The sequence below is a fragment of the Stomoxys calcitrans genome, chromosome 2, assembly GCF_963082655.1.
Source record: "Stomoxys calcitrans chromosome 2, idStoCalc2.1, whole genome shotgun sequence".
NCBI lineage: Eukaryota > Metazoa > Arthropoda > Insecta > Diptera > Muscidae > Stomoxys > Stomoxys calcitrans.
This window is the reverse complement of record NC_081553.1, coordinates 222637255-222653467: the sequence shown is the minus strand read 5'-3', so window position 1 is coordinate 222653467 and position 16213 is coordinate 222637255. Positions and strand designations below refer to the sequence as shown.

General features: G+C 35.4%; 1 protein-coding gene across 12 annotated transcripts in view; it reads right to left on the bottom strand.

Annotated features, from left to right (window-relative positions):
* LOC106090796 (protein AF-17) overlaps positions 1-16213 on the bottom strand; it is a 90316-nt gene that overhangs the window by 29606 nt on the left and 44497 nt on the right. For 4 of the 12 annotated variants that reach the window (XM_059362916.1, XM_013257158.2, XM_013257147.2 and 1 more), the window contains exon 2: positions 14649-15688. The exons of 7 other annotated variants lie outside the window; for them this stretch is intronic. In XM_059362916.1, coding sequence (XP_059218899.1) covers positions 14649-15281 — 633 coding nt within the window. In that variant the 5' untranslated portion in view covers positions 15282-15688. Of the gene's footprint in view, positions 1-14648; positions 16113-16213 lie in introns of those variants that run through there. One more of the 12 variants, XM_059362914.1, reaches the window with a different exon arrangement.

Below are 16213 nucleotides of genomic sequence, written 5' to 3'. Positions count from 1 at the left end.
AACAATACCCGCTGAGTTGCCAACAACAAAGTTTTCGTTGCTGTTGTTTTTGTTGTGAACGCAAATAAGCGATTTGCATCGCACATTTGGTTAACCGAAGTTTATAACACCCACAAAAAAACATGGAATGTGGCAAAAAGGGGCAATGGCAACTCTAAGGGGGTACTCGCACCTTAAGATTAATCAAACGATAACGGTACAGACTTTCAACCCATATTTCTCCTTTTTGATGTTAATTCAATGGTGCTATAATTTTGGCATTTGCCATTTCATTTGAATGGTACAAATCATTGATTCTTAAACACACTTTGTTTATGGATTTCATTGTTCATATTTTTAAATTTATTTAAATGAATTTCGTATCGTCATTTCGCAGAATTTCTCAGTTTTCCCTTTAATATTTTTTGAGTGTATGTTGAGTAGCTTATATGTATTTGCAATAAACAAAGTGGTGCATTTCATTCGTTCACTTTTGTTTTTATCTCCTTTTAGACCATATTTTTTTGTATACGTTTTTGTTTTTGTCGTGTATTTTTTTTGGTTTGTTTGGCAGTGTCTGCGTATTTGCCAATTTTTGTGGTTTAAAAAGCCTAAAGACAAATAACAACAACAAAAAACGGCATAAGAACTCAGTTGAGGCTGCCGGCTGCCTGACCGGTCAACTATTTGTAGAAGAAATACAAACCGCATTTACCAACAGCAGAGCAACAATGTGAATAACAAACCACCAATAATTGGCTAACAATAACTTTGGAAAATAAAATAAAAAGACACGCATCGTACATCACAGGATGTGCGGTCAAAGTCAGAGAAGTAAAGCCTTGCCACAACAGGACAAAAGACCACCACCATCAACCATGCACTATTATGTGCCTCCATATGACGCATGATGGATAGGTTGATTATGTGTAATGGGTCATCGTCGCCTAAAATGCTGATTATTTTCCATCGATCGCATGCTTTCTGCAATTAAATAACTACAACAGATAGAAAGAGAGACGGTTTGCAAAAAGTCCCTCATTTAGTACATTTGCATACTTTTGTGGTTAATATGTAGAGCTTAAAATGTGAAGTTAAAGTTTAACAAAACCGCATTTTATACCATGTCGATGGTTAAAATAACTTGGATTTTATTGGATTATTGACAAACACGCTGCATTTGTATTTAAGGAATCTAGAATTATCGAACATTTTTTGATGGCAATTGAATATCGATCTAAACGGTATTTATTAGCCCTGTTTACTTATTAAATTATGTCAGTTTGTCTGATTGGCCCACAGTTTCATAGCGTTAAGGATATGTTGAAACAACGAACACCAATATATATTCAAACAAACTCGATTCCTCTCTAACCTCATTTCAGTTGCTCCTGCTTCCATAGAAAATTCTTTTGAAAAATAACTGCCTGCCTCACTAACTATTCAAAAAAACTATTAAAAAAAAAGAGTGATTTTCGTTCGCTTCTATGTCAAAATCAGCTGATTTCATAAATTTCCACCATAGACCGAATTTATCGATTTCTTTTTAGGCAAACAAAGGATAAAAGAAAAGAATTGATTTAATGTTGGAGCTATATCAAGTTATAGTCTGATTCGGACCATAATTGAATTGAATGCTGGAGAAGTCATTGTGCAAGAAGTCATTGGGAGAAGCCGTTGTACAAAATTTCAGTCAAATAATAATAATTACGCCCTCTGGAAGCTCAAGAAGTCAAGATACCAGATTGGTTTAAATGGCAGCTGTATAAGGTTATGGATCGATTTTAAGCATTTTTGACACAGTTGTTAGAAGTCATAACAGCCTCATGCAAAATTTCAGCCAAATCGTATAAGAAATGCGCCCTCTAGTGGCTCAAGAAGTCAAGATTCAAGATCGGTTTATATGGCAGCTATATCAGTTTATGGACCGATTTAAAGCATACTTAGCGCAGTTGTTGGAAGTCATATCGAAACATGTTGTACAAAATTTCAGCCAAATCGGATTGGATTTGCGCACTCTTGATCCTCAAGTAGTCAAGACCCCAGACCGGTTTATATGAAAGCTATATCAGGTTATGGACCGATTTCAACCATACTCAGCACAGTGGTTGGAAGTCATAATAAAACACCTCATGCAAAATTTCAGCCAAATCGGATTAGAATTGTGCCCCCTAGTGGCTAAAGAAGTCAAGATCCAAGATCGATTTATATGGCAGCTATATCAAGCGGCTAGCTTTACTCCTTCGAAAGTAAGTGTGCTTTCGACAGACAGACGGACGGACAGACGGACTTAAAATGTCATGACGATCAAGAATATATATACATTATGGGGTTTTAGACGAATATTTCGAGGAGTTACAAACAGAATGACGAAATTAGTATACCCCCATCGTATGGTGGGGGTATAAAAATATATTTTCACACAAACCAATTGTGGTCATTTGAATTAGTAAAACTTTGTGTCTGTTATCCTGTGTAACAGGTGTTAATATCACCCTGAAAAAAGAGCTTTATATTAGAAAAAAGTATTTTGAAGTAAATGATGGTAAAAGTATAAAACAAAAACCCGCATCTTTTCTAGACAGCCCCTCTACAATTGCATCTTGCTATTGCTATTAAAGGCAATTTGGCAAATTTTAATCGATAACAACATGCCAGTATCTTATCGATTAATAACTCAAACGCATATTCAAAGAGTGATTGAGAGAGAGGAAGCACTCACTACGATAATTAATGTAACACTGCCATTGTTTTACTGATCTATCAGATGAGACCGCATGCATGTGTCTTGCTCTTGTCACCATGGCGGTGAAGTATGGTAAATTATGAGTGTAGTACACAACAATAACAACAATGAATGAAATGTTATACCGTACATTACATATACAAATACATAATAAGAACAACAAAACATCATCACCACCTGCCGAATGAGCTACAAGTTGCCATATGTTTATTTTGAAAAAAAAATATATATATATATATTTGTGCAGGGCGATTGCCCTGTGTAGCTCGCAGGGCAAAACATGTGCAATTTATAGGTTGCCAAAGAATAAGGCTACAAGAAATTACAAAGGATTACACATTGTCTCTATGAGAGATAAGAGTTGTAAGAAGGAAATATTAACGAAAAACTAAAAAAAAACAACAACAATTGAACATAGCTAAAGAAAATGCAAGTAACATTAACCTTAAAACTATTAATAAAAGAAACAATATTCTTTCTACCTAGCTACAGATCCCTGTACCTAAATGCTGCCAACATTTGAAAGGAGTTCTCCTAATAAGATGTGGTTATTTTTTAAGATATCCTGCTATACGTCAAAAAAAAAACAAAAGAAAAAACAAAGATGTTTGGTATGCGGACCAAACAGTGTGTATGAGGGAACATTTTCCTTCCTTACTATAGTTTTCGCCTTAACCCGGGCAGCTGTGGACGATTTGTGAATAAAAACTATTGTTTTGTTCTTGTCTTAAGGAGGTTCCTTCCTTGTTTTTCCCTCTCTCTCTCATCTAAATTTCTGCTTATCCTTTACGCAGGATATTTCGGTTTTAATGCTGGCAAGGAATTGTTGTGAAGTAAGTTGGTGATGATCAGTTATATAACAAGATTTTTTTTACAGCTTAATCAGCAGATGTTATGTTGGGTTGTATGTTTATGTGTGTAAGTGTGCAAAAGAAATTTTTTAGATCCCAGCTGTTTTCCGTTAAGAATTTTAATGATTTTTTTTGTTTTTTTAGAGCGGCTTTGTTGGCAATCTGCAGAATGTTCCCCCTTAAAAAATTTTAAGAATTCGTAGATCTTATGGTTTTTGTATACATCAGCATATCAAATGTCCTTAGAAATAAAAGAAAATGTTATAAAATGGAATTTTTTTTCATATACCCATACATATACGTATAGGAAAAAAAATTATACATGTGTATGTCTGGAAAGAAAGGTGTCTTGCGTTAAGATATTCTTCTATGCAAGGGAAGGAGGAATTGTAAATCAAGTTTAAATGTGCTAAGTACTGCTGGGCCGAAACTTATAGACCTCTTATATCCACCATAGGTCGTATTTGCCCTTTTCTTTGCTCGGTTTCTCTTTATGGGTAGAAATTAAAAAAATATAATGGGAGGTTAAACAAAAAAATGGATAGGAATTGCTTCCTGTAAGTGCTCGAGAAGTCAAATTAATAAATAGGTTTATCGTTGGAGGTTGTTGTGTGTAAAATTTCGACCTTTAGGGGCTCAAGAAGTACAATCGGGAGATGGGTTTATATGGAAGCTATTTCAGCTTATGAACCGAATCAGATCATACTTGGCATGGATGATGGAATTCATAATTGTTGTTGTTGTAGTAGCTGTGTGCTACACTGAGGCGGAAGCCCTAGCTGATGAAGGATGCCATCGGATCGATCCGGTACGAACAACCAGCTGCCATGTGTTTGGAAATTTAAAGTAGAGATCATTGTGTAAAGTTTCGTTTTATATGGGAGCTATATCAGGTTACGGACCCATTCACTCCATACCTGTATGTTAAAGGTAATTGGAGAAGTCATTGTGCAAGGTTTTAGCTGAAAAACAATAAGGAAAGGCAAAAGTCGAGGGGAGCCGACTATATAATACCCTACACCGACCCTACAATTATAAATTCCGGCAATATATAAATATATATGTATATTAAAGATATATCTAAATCTGAACCGACTTTTAAACTGATCATTTGAAAATTGTTGTTACTACGGCCATATAAGTGCAAATCCAGCGATAAATATGTATGGGTGCTACTTCCAAATTTGAACAGATTTAAATGAAATCTCGCAGATATGTTAAGATCAGTAACAAAACAATCCGTGTCAAATTTTGTGCAGATCGGTAACAAATTGTGTTTATTACAGCCTTATTAGTGTAAATCGGGCGATACATATATATGGGAGCTATATCCAAATCTGAACCGATTTTTCTGAAATCTTGCAGATATGCTAAGATCAGTAGCAAAACAAACCGTGTCAAATTTTGTGCAGATCGGTTGAAAATTGTAGTTACTACGGAAATTTAAGTGCAAGTCGGGCGATACATATATATGGGAGCTATATCTAAATCTGTACCGATTTTTACCAAAATCAATAGCGTTCGTCCTTGGGCCAAAAAAGTGATATGTGCAAAATTTCGTGATGATTGAAAAACAAATACCACCTGCACAGACGTACATGGCTAAATCGAATCAGAAAGTGATTCTGAGTTGATCGGTATACTTATCAATGGGTCTAGCTCTTCTCCTTCTTAGCGTTGCAAACAAATGCACAAACTTATAATACTTTGTACCACAGCGGTAGAAGTCATTGTGCGAAATTTAAGCCAAATCGGTTAAGAATTGCGCTATCTAGGAGATAAGAAACTCATATTGATGAATCGGTTTATAGGGGGCTATATGCAAATCTGAAACGATATTGCCTATTTACAATCTCCAACGACCTACATCAACAAAAATTTGTTGTACCACATATCATTATTCTGTCGACCGCTATCGTGATTTCGATATACGGACGAACATGCATCGATTCGACAATGTCAAGACCATGAATAATAAATATTGATCATGCGTGTTTAAGGTGTTACAAAGGGTATGACGAGATTTGTATACCCCTCATATTACAGTTACCGGTATAAAAATGTCCAAAACTCGATTGGGCCAAACAAATTGCCATTTTACATTACAAACATAATGAAGGCAACAATGCAATTTATGCAGAGTTTACATGGCACATCTGATGTATGGTCATTGTAATAATATTGGTGAAAACAAAGGTGTATGCATCGCTTGTACACATAACCATCAGTCATGGCTGAAAAAATCAAAATTATTGATTTTTTCGATGAATGGCGTCTATCCATTACCGTTTACAAAGAAATGTGTAATCATTAATTGACAGATATTGAATAACAAGTTCTGTGCCAAATAAAGTTATAAAACGATAATTAAAGTATGAAAAATTAAATAAAATCAAAGAATAGAAATAGTCAATGTACCGTTTTTGGCAAAAGTTGTAATCAACACGCGATGAGCACGATCATGATGTGTCGTCTAACAGGGCCATTAGATCTATAAGCCTTACATCAAACCTATTTCATTTTAGTAATAAACTATACAGTATCTATTGTTATGGAAATGACAGTTAACCAATATATCCAAATTCCCTTCAGTATTCAGAATTTCCATAGCATGTTTTTCACAGATAAAAGCTCTATCACACTTTATGTTCTTGTCTTATGACATGTCAAATTTTGCTATTGTTAAAGTTGATATGTGAGAAGGAAATTAACATAAGACAATCACATGTTATTTTTTTCGATTTGAACGTTGCTCTATTTCTTCTGACAAAAACATAAAGAAATCAGCTGGTGCCTAATTACGGCATACGTGAACGAGTAAAATTGTTCGAAATCTCTCTAGTGTAAATCATATATTTCTTTATTGAAACAGAATTTTTGAAATTTAGGAACGCTAATGGTTAATTCGGTGATAGCAAAAATGATTAATCTTATGTGAATTGACAAGTTTGACACACATAATGAATTGGAGTACACCGTTGCGCAGAAGTTAGCATTTCTGTTATAACACCGAACGTCTGGGTTTAAATCCCGGCGTGAACATCAACAAAATTTTCAGCGGTGGTTATACCCTTACTAATGCTGGCTACATCTGCCATGTTAAAACTTTTCTACTAAGTGGTGTCGCTATGCGGCACGCCGTTCGGAATCGACATAAAAAAGGAGGCCCCTTATCATTGAGCTTAAACTTTAGTCGGACTGCACTCATTAATGTGAGAGAAGTAACCCCTGTTCCTTAATGGACTGTTCAGGGAAAATTTAGTAGTAATGATAACCAATGATGCATAAAAAGCGGCATGTCAGCTGTGTTTTATTTTTGTACATTATAGTGCAGTGCAATGAAATTTGTATGAAAAAGCTATCCAGTACAAGTTCTGGATAAATTACCAGTACATCACATGACAATCTTGTCGTCAGAATTGCCATGATATGTTTTTCACAAATAAGTGTGGCTGCCTACAGAAATACCTCTATTGTGAATGACATAATAAAATTAAAGCCAATTCTTTATAAAAATACGTGCACAAATCTTAAAAAAATTTTATTTGACTTTTATGCCCGCACATGTCTTGCATGTTTTATTTATAAATTTTACAAATTTATTCACTTTTTTCCTTGTATTGCCTTTACAAGTTGGTAAATGGCGTTACCACCTCATGGTAAACAAACAGACTGCTCTGGAACTTTTTTCCTTTGATTTATTTTTGTCCTTCACCGCTTCTTAATCGAGGGTCGAATTACCGCATAAGTGATTGAGTGCGCTTTCGAATCGAATGAAATTTCATTTCGTATTTAATAGATATTATACCCCTTTTATAAACATTTTAATGTCAAATTTGTTATAAATTATGATCGACTTAAATATTTGCGTTCTCAAATTTTAAAAAATAAATTTTATAATAAAGAAATGCATAATTCACAATAGAGATTTCGAACAGGTTTACTCGTTCACGTATGCTCAGTAGTCAGATTAAATGTGGTAATTTGAATAAATGCTTCCATTGTGAATACATCTATTGTAAATGAATTTCACAGTGCAAAAACCAAACAAAACTTTTAAAATGACAACATCGTCTACGGTTCGCTTTAGGTAAATATAAGTATTGAAAATTAATTGCTTGACACAAAACACAGTAACATATCACATTTCATTTGATCGCGCAATGAAAAGAGGACATTCCTTTTTTGAAATCAGGTGGGGAGCACCCTCCACCTTAACCTATTTTCCAAAGAGCACAAAAAAAAAACTTTCAGATCGGCAGACTTATTTTTAAAAACCCCTAAAAGGGAGAAGGCCGATTGGTACAAAATGAGTCTATCCAAATTAAGGGTCAAATATACATGGGCCGCCCTGCAAAAAAAATTCAAAAACGGAGAAAACTACGTATCAGGCATCCCAATTTTGTGTCAAGTGTCTGGGGTCGTTCCATTGCCCAAAAGGTCAAAACCTCAAACGGAGTAGAGTAATAATTTGTTATCCCAAAAAGAGGCATGCGCCTGGGGTTCGTACCAGCCAAATGAACATGAAAGGTCATTGGCATTTGATTCCGAATCTGGTATTAAAATTCTATACCAAACGTCAGGGGCTCCACCAATCCCGAAATTCTTCAAACGGTTATGTAAGTCGTTTTGGACAATATGGTTTTTGATGATAGATAACTGACAGAAGATTTTCAATTTGTGCCGCCTACACAAAACAAATCAGGACATACTGGCCGATCGGAGCAAGAATTTAAGGTTTTGTGAGAAAAGTGCCAGGATTCGAATAACAAGGTTACGGCAAGCGATCAGACGACATTCCATTTTTTGAATTTTGGTCATTAAGCTTGTCAAACTTGCTGTTGTTGTGCATGAATGTGCAATATGCCGCATTTTGTCAGAGAAAAAAATTTAATCCCACTTTGCAAACATTCACAATAGGTCATGTTCAATGGGGTCTATCCACTTTATGTTTTCACAAGTGACACAATGTTAGTGAATCTTGGAAATGTACGAAGCAGATATCTAAATTTGGATACAACTGTCTTGGGGGGAATATATATGTTTTTGTTGAAAATAAATTTGGGATGCAGCAAATCGCAACGGGACAGTTAATCTACGATCATTAATAAAAGAAATTATGTTATCATTGAACTAAAACTTGAAACGGCCAGAAAACTTTGATTGCAGAAAAGTCTGCACCAAAATGAAGTGATACTTCCTACGTGTATCTCGCGAGAAGTCTTTCCGTTATTCTTTAATATGATGTTCGTGGGAATTATATTTACTTTTATGCTATAGAAGAAATCCTTCAAATAAATTATTTGCCTTTTTTTAAATTGAATTTTTTTTTTCATCTCATCTCATGTTTCAAGTAAACATTATTATTTTCTATACAAATATTTACAGTTTTTATTTCGAGAACATTTTTGATTTCTTTTTTTTTCTTGCACACATCCTTCTCACCCCCATGACAATAAAATGCAGTAAAGAAAAGTGGAAGAAGGGTATCATAAATATTTCATACAACCAGGATATGAATTTCTGCGCAGATGTTATTCAAGTCACGTACACCAAACGAGACAACTGCAACAAAAGGGGAGAGTTTTTATATGGAAGGACCACCGTCGCCATAAGTAAAGGACATTTGCAAAATATAATAATAAGAGCGACAGAGAGAGAGAGACGGTTGAATGTGTATGTGTGTTTACATGTTTTAAGCCTGAGTATGATTGTTGCACTGCTAGCTATGTGGTGCTGCTGCACGTTTTCAAACAAGTGACCAAAAACGAAAGAAAAAAAAACTACAAACGGAAGAAGAAGAATAACAAAAACAAATAAAACAAATTTAAAGAGAACGAGTATATTTGTTGTATGTGTGGGAAGCATTAAAATGGAATGAGAAAGAGTTTATGTTGCTCCTAACGCAATATTGAAATGAAGTTCCGGTGTAAATCGTCATCGTTATGAAACAAGAAACAAAACAAATGATGGTACAAATAGGGTTGCCAACTTAAAATTGTTTTAATTAATTTATGTAATTGCTTGAAAATAGTTCTAGAAATAGTCGTTTTTTTAAATAATGCTCGATTTGAACATTCTCGTTCTAAATATCAAAAATAAACCTTTAATTTACTCGTTCACCTATGTAATTCGTAATTCGGTAATTCGGCCCCTGTACTTTTTTCCACTTGTCGGATAAAATTGTAAAAAAAACCATCCTCAGTACCTTTTAATATGTCGACCAAACGTAAAATTTTCTTTAAGATCCTATTAACATGAGATACTTTTCTCATATCAATAAGTGCAGTCCGATTTAAGTTTTAGCTCAATGATTAGGCGCCTTCTTGTTGCTATTGAGTTCAAACGTCATACCTCACAAATATGCCAGTGTAAGGGAATAACCGCCTCTGCAATTTTTTTTCTGATGTGCTCGTCAGGATTAAAAACAAGATGATGGCGCCATCTCCGTTTTCACTGGCCCAAAGTCTCTTCTATATAGCCAAACCACTTCATGAAGGGCACTGTCAACCGACCCAACACTAAATGGTGGTACAGGATATTTCTGGTATGCATGTTTGAGAGTCTAATTGGTTTGTTATGCTTCGGCGAGGTGTAATTGATCCAGTGATAATTGATTGCACAACTCTTCAATAATTGAGTGTGTGTCCAGGCGGGTGGTAATGGCTAAATCTACTCAGAAAGCGATGGGGCTCTTGTTCTTTCTCAATTATCACTGGTAAATAAAATTCAAATGTCCAGCTTCATATTGCAGCTACAAGATTAAAATATGTGGATTTTGTCTTAAAACCCCCTTTATTAACCAAGTTTTTTATTTTTCTTTACAATACCTCTTTGAAATGATATCCTTGTTGGGAAAAATAAAATCGTCACTGTGGCAATACTGTTATTCATAGCAGCCGGCACATCAATAGTCCGTTTTGGCATTTATGTCTCTCTCTCTCTCTCTCGCCCTCTCTTCAATTCCTATCTTTTCATAGTGATATTGTGAATAATGATGGTTGGTTAACGGCTTGCCGCCAACGTCAGTCACTGCCGCTTTTCAAACAAACAACCCCCACTCACAATGACACATTCACTGCCAACGTTCTCAATAATTTATAGAAATAAAAATTCAATTATTATTTATAGAGGAAGCAAAGGCAGAAGAAAAAAAAATTGACAAGAAAAAAATGTATATGGGGGATTGGCTGCATGCTGCCTTGTCAACAGTATGGCATGTCAAACACAATGACATATACGACCAATAGGTTGGTTGGCAAATCAGCCAGCCGGTCGGGTCGTTGGCATAGACAGACATTTATTTATGCTGTATATTTTCATACTTCTATGGGTAGTAGATGTTTAAAGGGTTGGAAATGTGTAATGGATTAAGTGAGGGTATACAACTGAGAAATAAAAAACGCGCCCAAATTGAACGAGAAAATATCGAATTACCTAGAAAGATTTTTGTCCTAGCCTTAAGTGAGAAAACTAAACAAGCAATGGAAAACAACACAATTCAATCTTTATTGTGCAAAAATATGTATGTATGTACATAGTGTAAAGTGATTACAAAGGTTTCCAATTTTAAAGGTGACAAAATAAGGTTCTACCTTAAAGAAATCTGAATCAAACAGATGGTTTTTTTTTTAAACGAGATAAACTAGAACCTTCTCGAATATTTTTAAGAGGAACAGGTGGTGCATTCGCTAAGGAACTTTATATGGTGAGTTTTCTTTAAATTCGCCCAATATTATTGTGTAAATGTTGAGGATTTTTTCAAAGGTTCTATATGAATCAGAATTTGAACAAGAAGTCAAAAACTAAAGGAAAAATTACATCTTTTAACATAATCAGGATGCACTTTAAAGATGAGGTCGTGCGAACAGCTGAGTACAATTTTTTTATTTTTGTTTTGATTTTTAATAAATCTAAATGTCAAATGCTTGTTAACACAGATGTGATTTTTTTCTAAGATCTTAAAACGATGTTTTATTTAATCCGTTGTTCAACACATAAACAACAAAATAGTGTTATATGATGACAAAACAACTATAACACACATTTGAAGATGATTTTTAAAACATCTTTTATTTCTAAAACCATTTTGACTTTTGCATTTACGGTATTTGCCAATCAAGGTAGTTTGGTTGGGGGTAGATTTTTGTTGTTGTTCTAATGACACTACCACTTAATTGTACCATGTAACAGGATCCTCAAAATGAAAAGGGCAACCCAGACTTTGCCGACTTGAGAAAACGTTTCGAGTTTGACCAATCAAGGTAATTTCGTGGGGGTAGATTTTTGTTGTTATTTTAATGATATTACCACTTAATTGTACCATGAAACATGATACTCAAAATAAGAAGGGCAACCCTGGCTTTGCCGACTTGAGAAAGCGTCTTGAGTTTGATAGAATTATGGCAACCCCAGATTTGCCGACTTCGAAAAACCAATAGTCTGGTTGCGCTGACACTAGTAAAAGAAATTCAAAATAAATCATAGCGATGGCAAAAAATAGGCATGGTAGACCTTTACGTATTTTCATTTTTATTGTAACCCTAAAACAAAATGTTGATACATAAATGAAGGCTAAGTACAATAAGTGAGGGACCGCAAAAACTCCACGGACCGGACATGTAAAATGGTCGGGCCAATAGGCATGTGTAATTTTCAAGTAATTTCTTTAGTGAACATTCTTGGCAAAACCATAGTTGGTGCGATTCGGTCCGACTGAACTAAGCACGTTTTTAATTGTTTAGTATAATCGTTGGATTACCGTGAGCCCATGGCAAGTAACCTTACACGATTGTCTGGTTCACATGAGACTGCGACCTGCAGTTATTGGGTCCCTAGAGTTTCGGATGGAAGTAATTTAAGCTTCAGAATCCGTATACACCTGCAAGAGAGCCATTGGCAACAGTTGGGGGTTCAAACCGCGTATCATGGACTGGGTATGTACTGCAGTTGTCAAACCTGTAAACCTATATGGTGTTATGATCTGATGGACGCCGCTTCAAAAGTGCACCCACTGTTTAATACTCAGCTTGATCAAAAGTATGGCATGTTTGTATATCACAGCCGCACTGAGGACGACACCATCTGATGCAATGAATTGAATGCTACACCTAATGCCGCTGGACATTGTGGCTAGACAAATTGCTTATCTTCTCAGTCAGCCAGGCAGCTTTCAAATCCCTAGAGAATAGTAGCAATAGGAGGGAATAGTAGAGCAAACGAGTTTGCGAGACTGGAAACTACCTAACACATTACAGGTAAACTGTAATCTGTGGCAATGTCTCTAGCCACATGTAAGCAAAGTCTACAGGATCAGTCCCGAGGGGCGACAAATGATCTACAGGGGTTATAAACATTCCAATTATTTGGCCTAATCTCGACTGCATTGCTTTCGCTGTCTAGAATAGACGTCTCAGTAATTGGTCCGTCTGATCGGAGCACATGCTGACAATTCCTCCTCTAGCCACATGTAAGCAAAGTCTACAGGATCAGTCTCGAGGGGCAACAAATGATCGACAGGGGTTATGAGCATTCCAATTGTTTGGCCTAATCTCGACTGAAGAGATCTACCGCATTGCTTTCGCTGGCTAGTATAGACGTCTCAGTTATTGGTCCGTCTGATCGGAAAACATGCTAACAGGCTGAAGGTTGCCAGTAACGACGAATGCCGCAGCTGTCAGGACGTCTAGGAAGAAGAGACTGACAGTCAGAGAAAAGACTGGCAATCATTTCTTTGAGTATTTGTCTGATTTAGAGGATGTGAACATTAACTTTTTAAAGGGGCCTGAATGGTTCAACTGCTGGAGCTACAAAGCATTTTCCTTCTCCTGTTTCTGTGGTATCACAATGGACGTGTAAGGGAGTTTGATTGCAGACTGTCACTTGAACCTTACCTAACCATGGTCAATATCGTAATAGGCAAGCTTCAAGTAGCAGTCTGCAATCAAACTATGTCCCCTAGGGGTCCCAGGAGTCTTTCCCTAAAACGAACTTAAAATGCAAGCAATAAAAAAATCGGAAGTGCGCCCTATAACGTGAATTTGTCTCACAATTTTTCAACTTGCTAACGATTAAATTAGATATATAAGTTAGCTTTAATCGAAATTCAACAACAATTTTTACTAGTTGACGCTATCACTAATTTACCATATTCAAACGAAAGTAGGCAAAAATTAGGAATCATTTGCTGTTTTTAGTCCTATCCAGTGCAAGACAAATGTTTAGAATAGAATTGCAGAGCAAAGTGGTACTAGATAGTTATCGATAGCATGTGATCACAGATAATCAGAAAACGATTAATAATGATTTGCAACATTTTGTACTAAAAAAAACACAACAATTGACAATTTAAATAAAAAAAAAATACATGACTCGCTTAATTTTCAATAAAAGGTTTCGATAAGCTTTTGGATAGAGTTATCTTGTTATACGATATTCAGGGAGATCATTTTTTAACCACCTACACACCAAAGTAAGCAAATTTAAGGAATCATTTGCTTTGTCTTATTTTAGTCATATCCAATGCAAGTCAGATGTTTAGAAAGAATTTCAGTGCAAAATTGCACTGAATAGTTATCGATAGCAAGCGATAACAGGCAATAACCTATTAATTGTGATATAAACTATAGAGTACTAACAAAAAACAAAGCAATTGACATTTATGCAGAGTTTACATGGCACATAATCATCCGTCATAGTTGAAAAATCAAAACCATTTGATTTTTTTGCGATGAATGCCGTTTATCGATTACCGTTTACAGAGAAATGTGTAATCATTAATTGACAGATATTGAAAAACAATTTCTGGGCCAAATAATGTTATAAAAGGAGAAGTAAAGTATGAAAAATTAAAAAAAAAATCAACGAAAAGAAAAAATTGGTGTACTGTTTTTTGACAAAAGCTGTAATCACACGATGAGTACGATCATGTTGTGCCGTCTAAAAGGGCCATTAAATTTAAACAAAAACTACAAATATTTCGTTTAAAATTCGATAAGATAGCTTTGTTAAATTTATCGGGATTATGAATTTTAAATTAGATTAAAATATACAAAAAAAAAAAAGATATTTACCCCAGATAGTAGGAAACGTATTTTTAAATTATGTGGATATGAGGTAGCTGTTGCAGTGGCATTTGTAACACATATACCGCTGCCACCACTACCAATACCACTGCTGCCAACACCACCAGCTGATGATGGAGAACAGGAGGCAGGTGATGCTGAAGCCGACAATGTAGACAACGATGAGGGTGAAGACGAGGCAGATGTTGAAATATGGGGATGATGCATGTTGTGATGATAATCTCCACGTAATTCTCTATCGCTACGATCCTTATCGCGATGCTCACGATGGTGGTGGTGATGATGATGGTGATGGTCTTTATCACGATGCTCTCTATCTTTATCACGATGCTCGCGATGTTTACGATCTTTTTCACGTTTCTCACGTTTCTTTTTCTTATGTTTGCGACTCTCTTTATAGTTGATTATATCCAGATTATTATTCGATTCCATGGACACCACTGTAAAGGCAGCCTCAATTGTGGTGCCACCTCCAGCTCCTGTGGTAGTGGTAGAAGCCGGAGGAGCCAATTGATCATTGACATCATGTGGAGGTGTGGTATCCATAGCTGTAATACCGGTGACTGTAGATTGTGAAGTTATAACAGTAGTACTGCTATCCACAGTATCCATCATCATCATTTTGACGAAGAGGAAAGTGCAAGTTTTTGTAGCTTAATCCAAATTTCGAACTATTCCCTCCTTAGGTTTTTTCCTTCTCGGTTTTTCACACTTGTGTTTTTGTAAAAAGATTGTTTTTTTATCACAGTTATGATTTTGGTTATTGAGAGAGCAGTGAGATTTGTATGGCTCTCTTTCTCTTTTATTATTATTTTTTTTTTCTTTTCTCTTTAGCAAAAGCTACAGCTTTTTATAAAAAATTAACTTAGGTCTGCATCCATTTTTTAATATCTTTCTAATTTTATCATTAAATCAGTCTTTTCAAAAATATCATTCTTTTTCTTTAATTTGTATATTCTTTTTCTCTTTTCATTTTTGGTATATAGGAGCGAGTTTATTTACAAATTATAGGGTTTCTTTAAACACAACTATGAAAATAAAAAACACACAAATCAAAATGAAAATCTTGGCTTGGCTTTGTTTGATTTTTGGTACTTGTTATAAAAAAACACACTCTTCAGACAATCGTCATCATCATCACTATCATCGTAGCCGGTGTCAGGGCAAAGCAGAGCAGAGCCTATAATGCCACCACTAACATCACCACTGGCAGCAGCACCACAACGTTTTATTATTGGTAACAACAAAATATAAAAGAAACATCAAGAATCTGTCTTTTTGCCCTTTTTCTGTTGTCTGTCTGGCTTTTGGATAGTAAAAGGTAAGACTTGATTTTGGTATTGTAGCTGGCTGGCTGTTGTCGTTCAAATCGTTGTTTGGTTTGTTTGCGTTTTTGTTTTCTTCGTTTTTATTTTCTTTTTTTTTTTTTGGAGGCGACGTTTATATTTTCTTCGTTTTTTTTTAACTTAAATACTGTGGCCTCTTACGGTTTGGAACAGCATAAAAACACTACAGACAACGGCAACGACGACGACGACGATGGATATCCACAT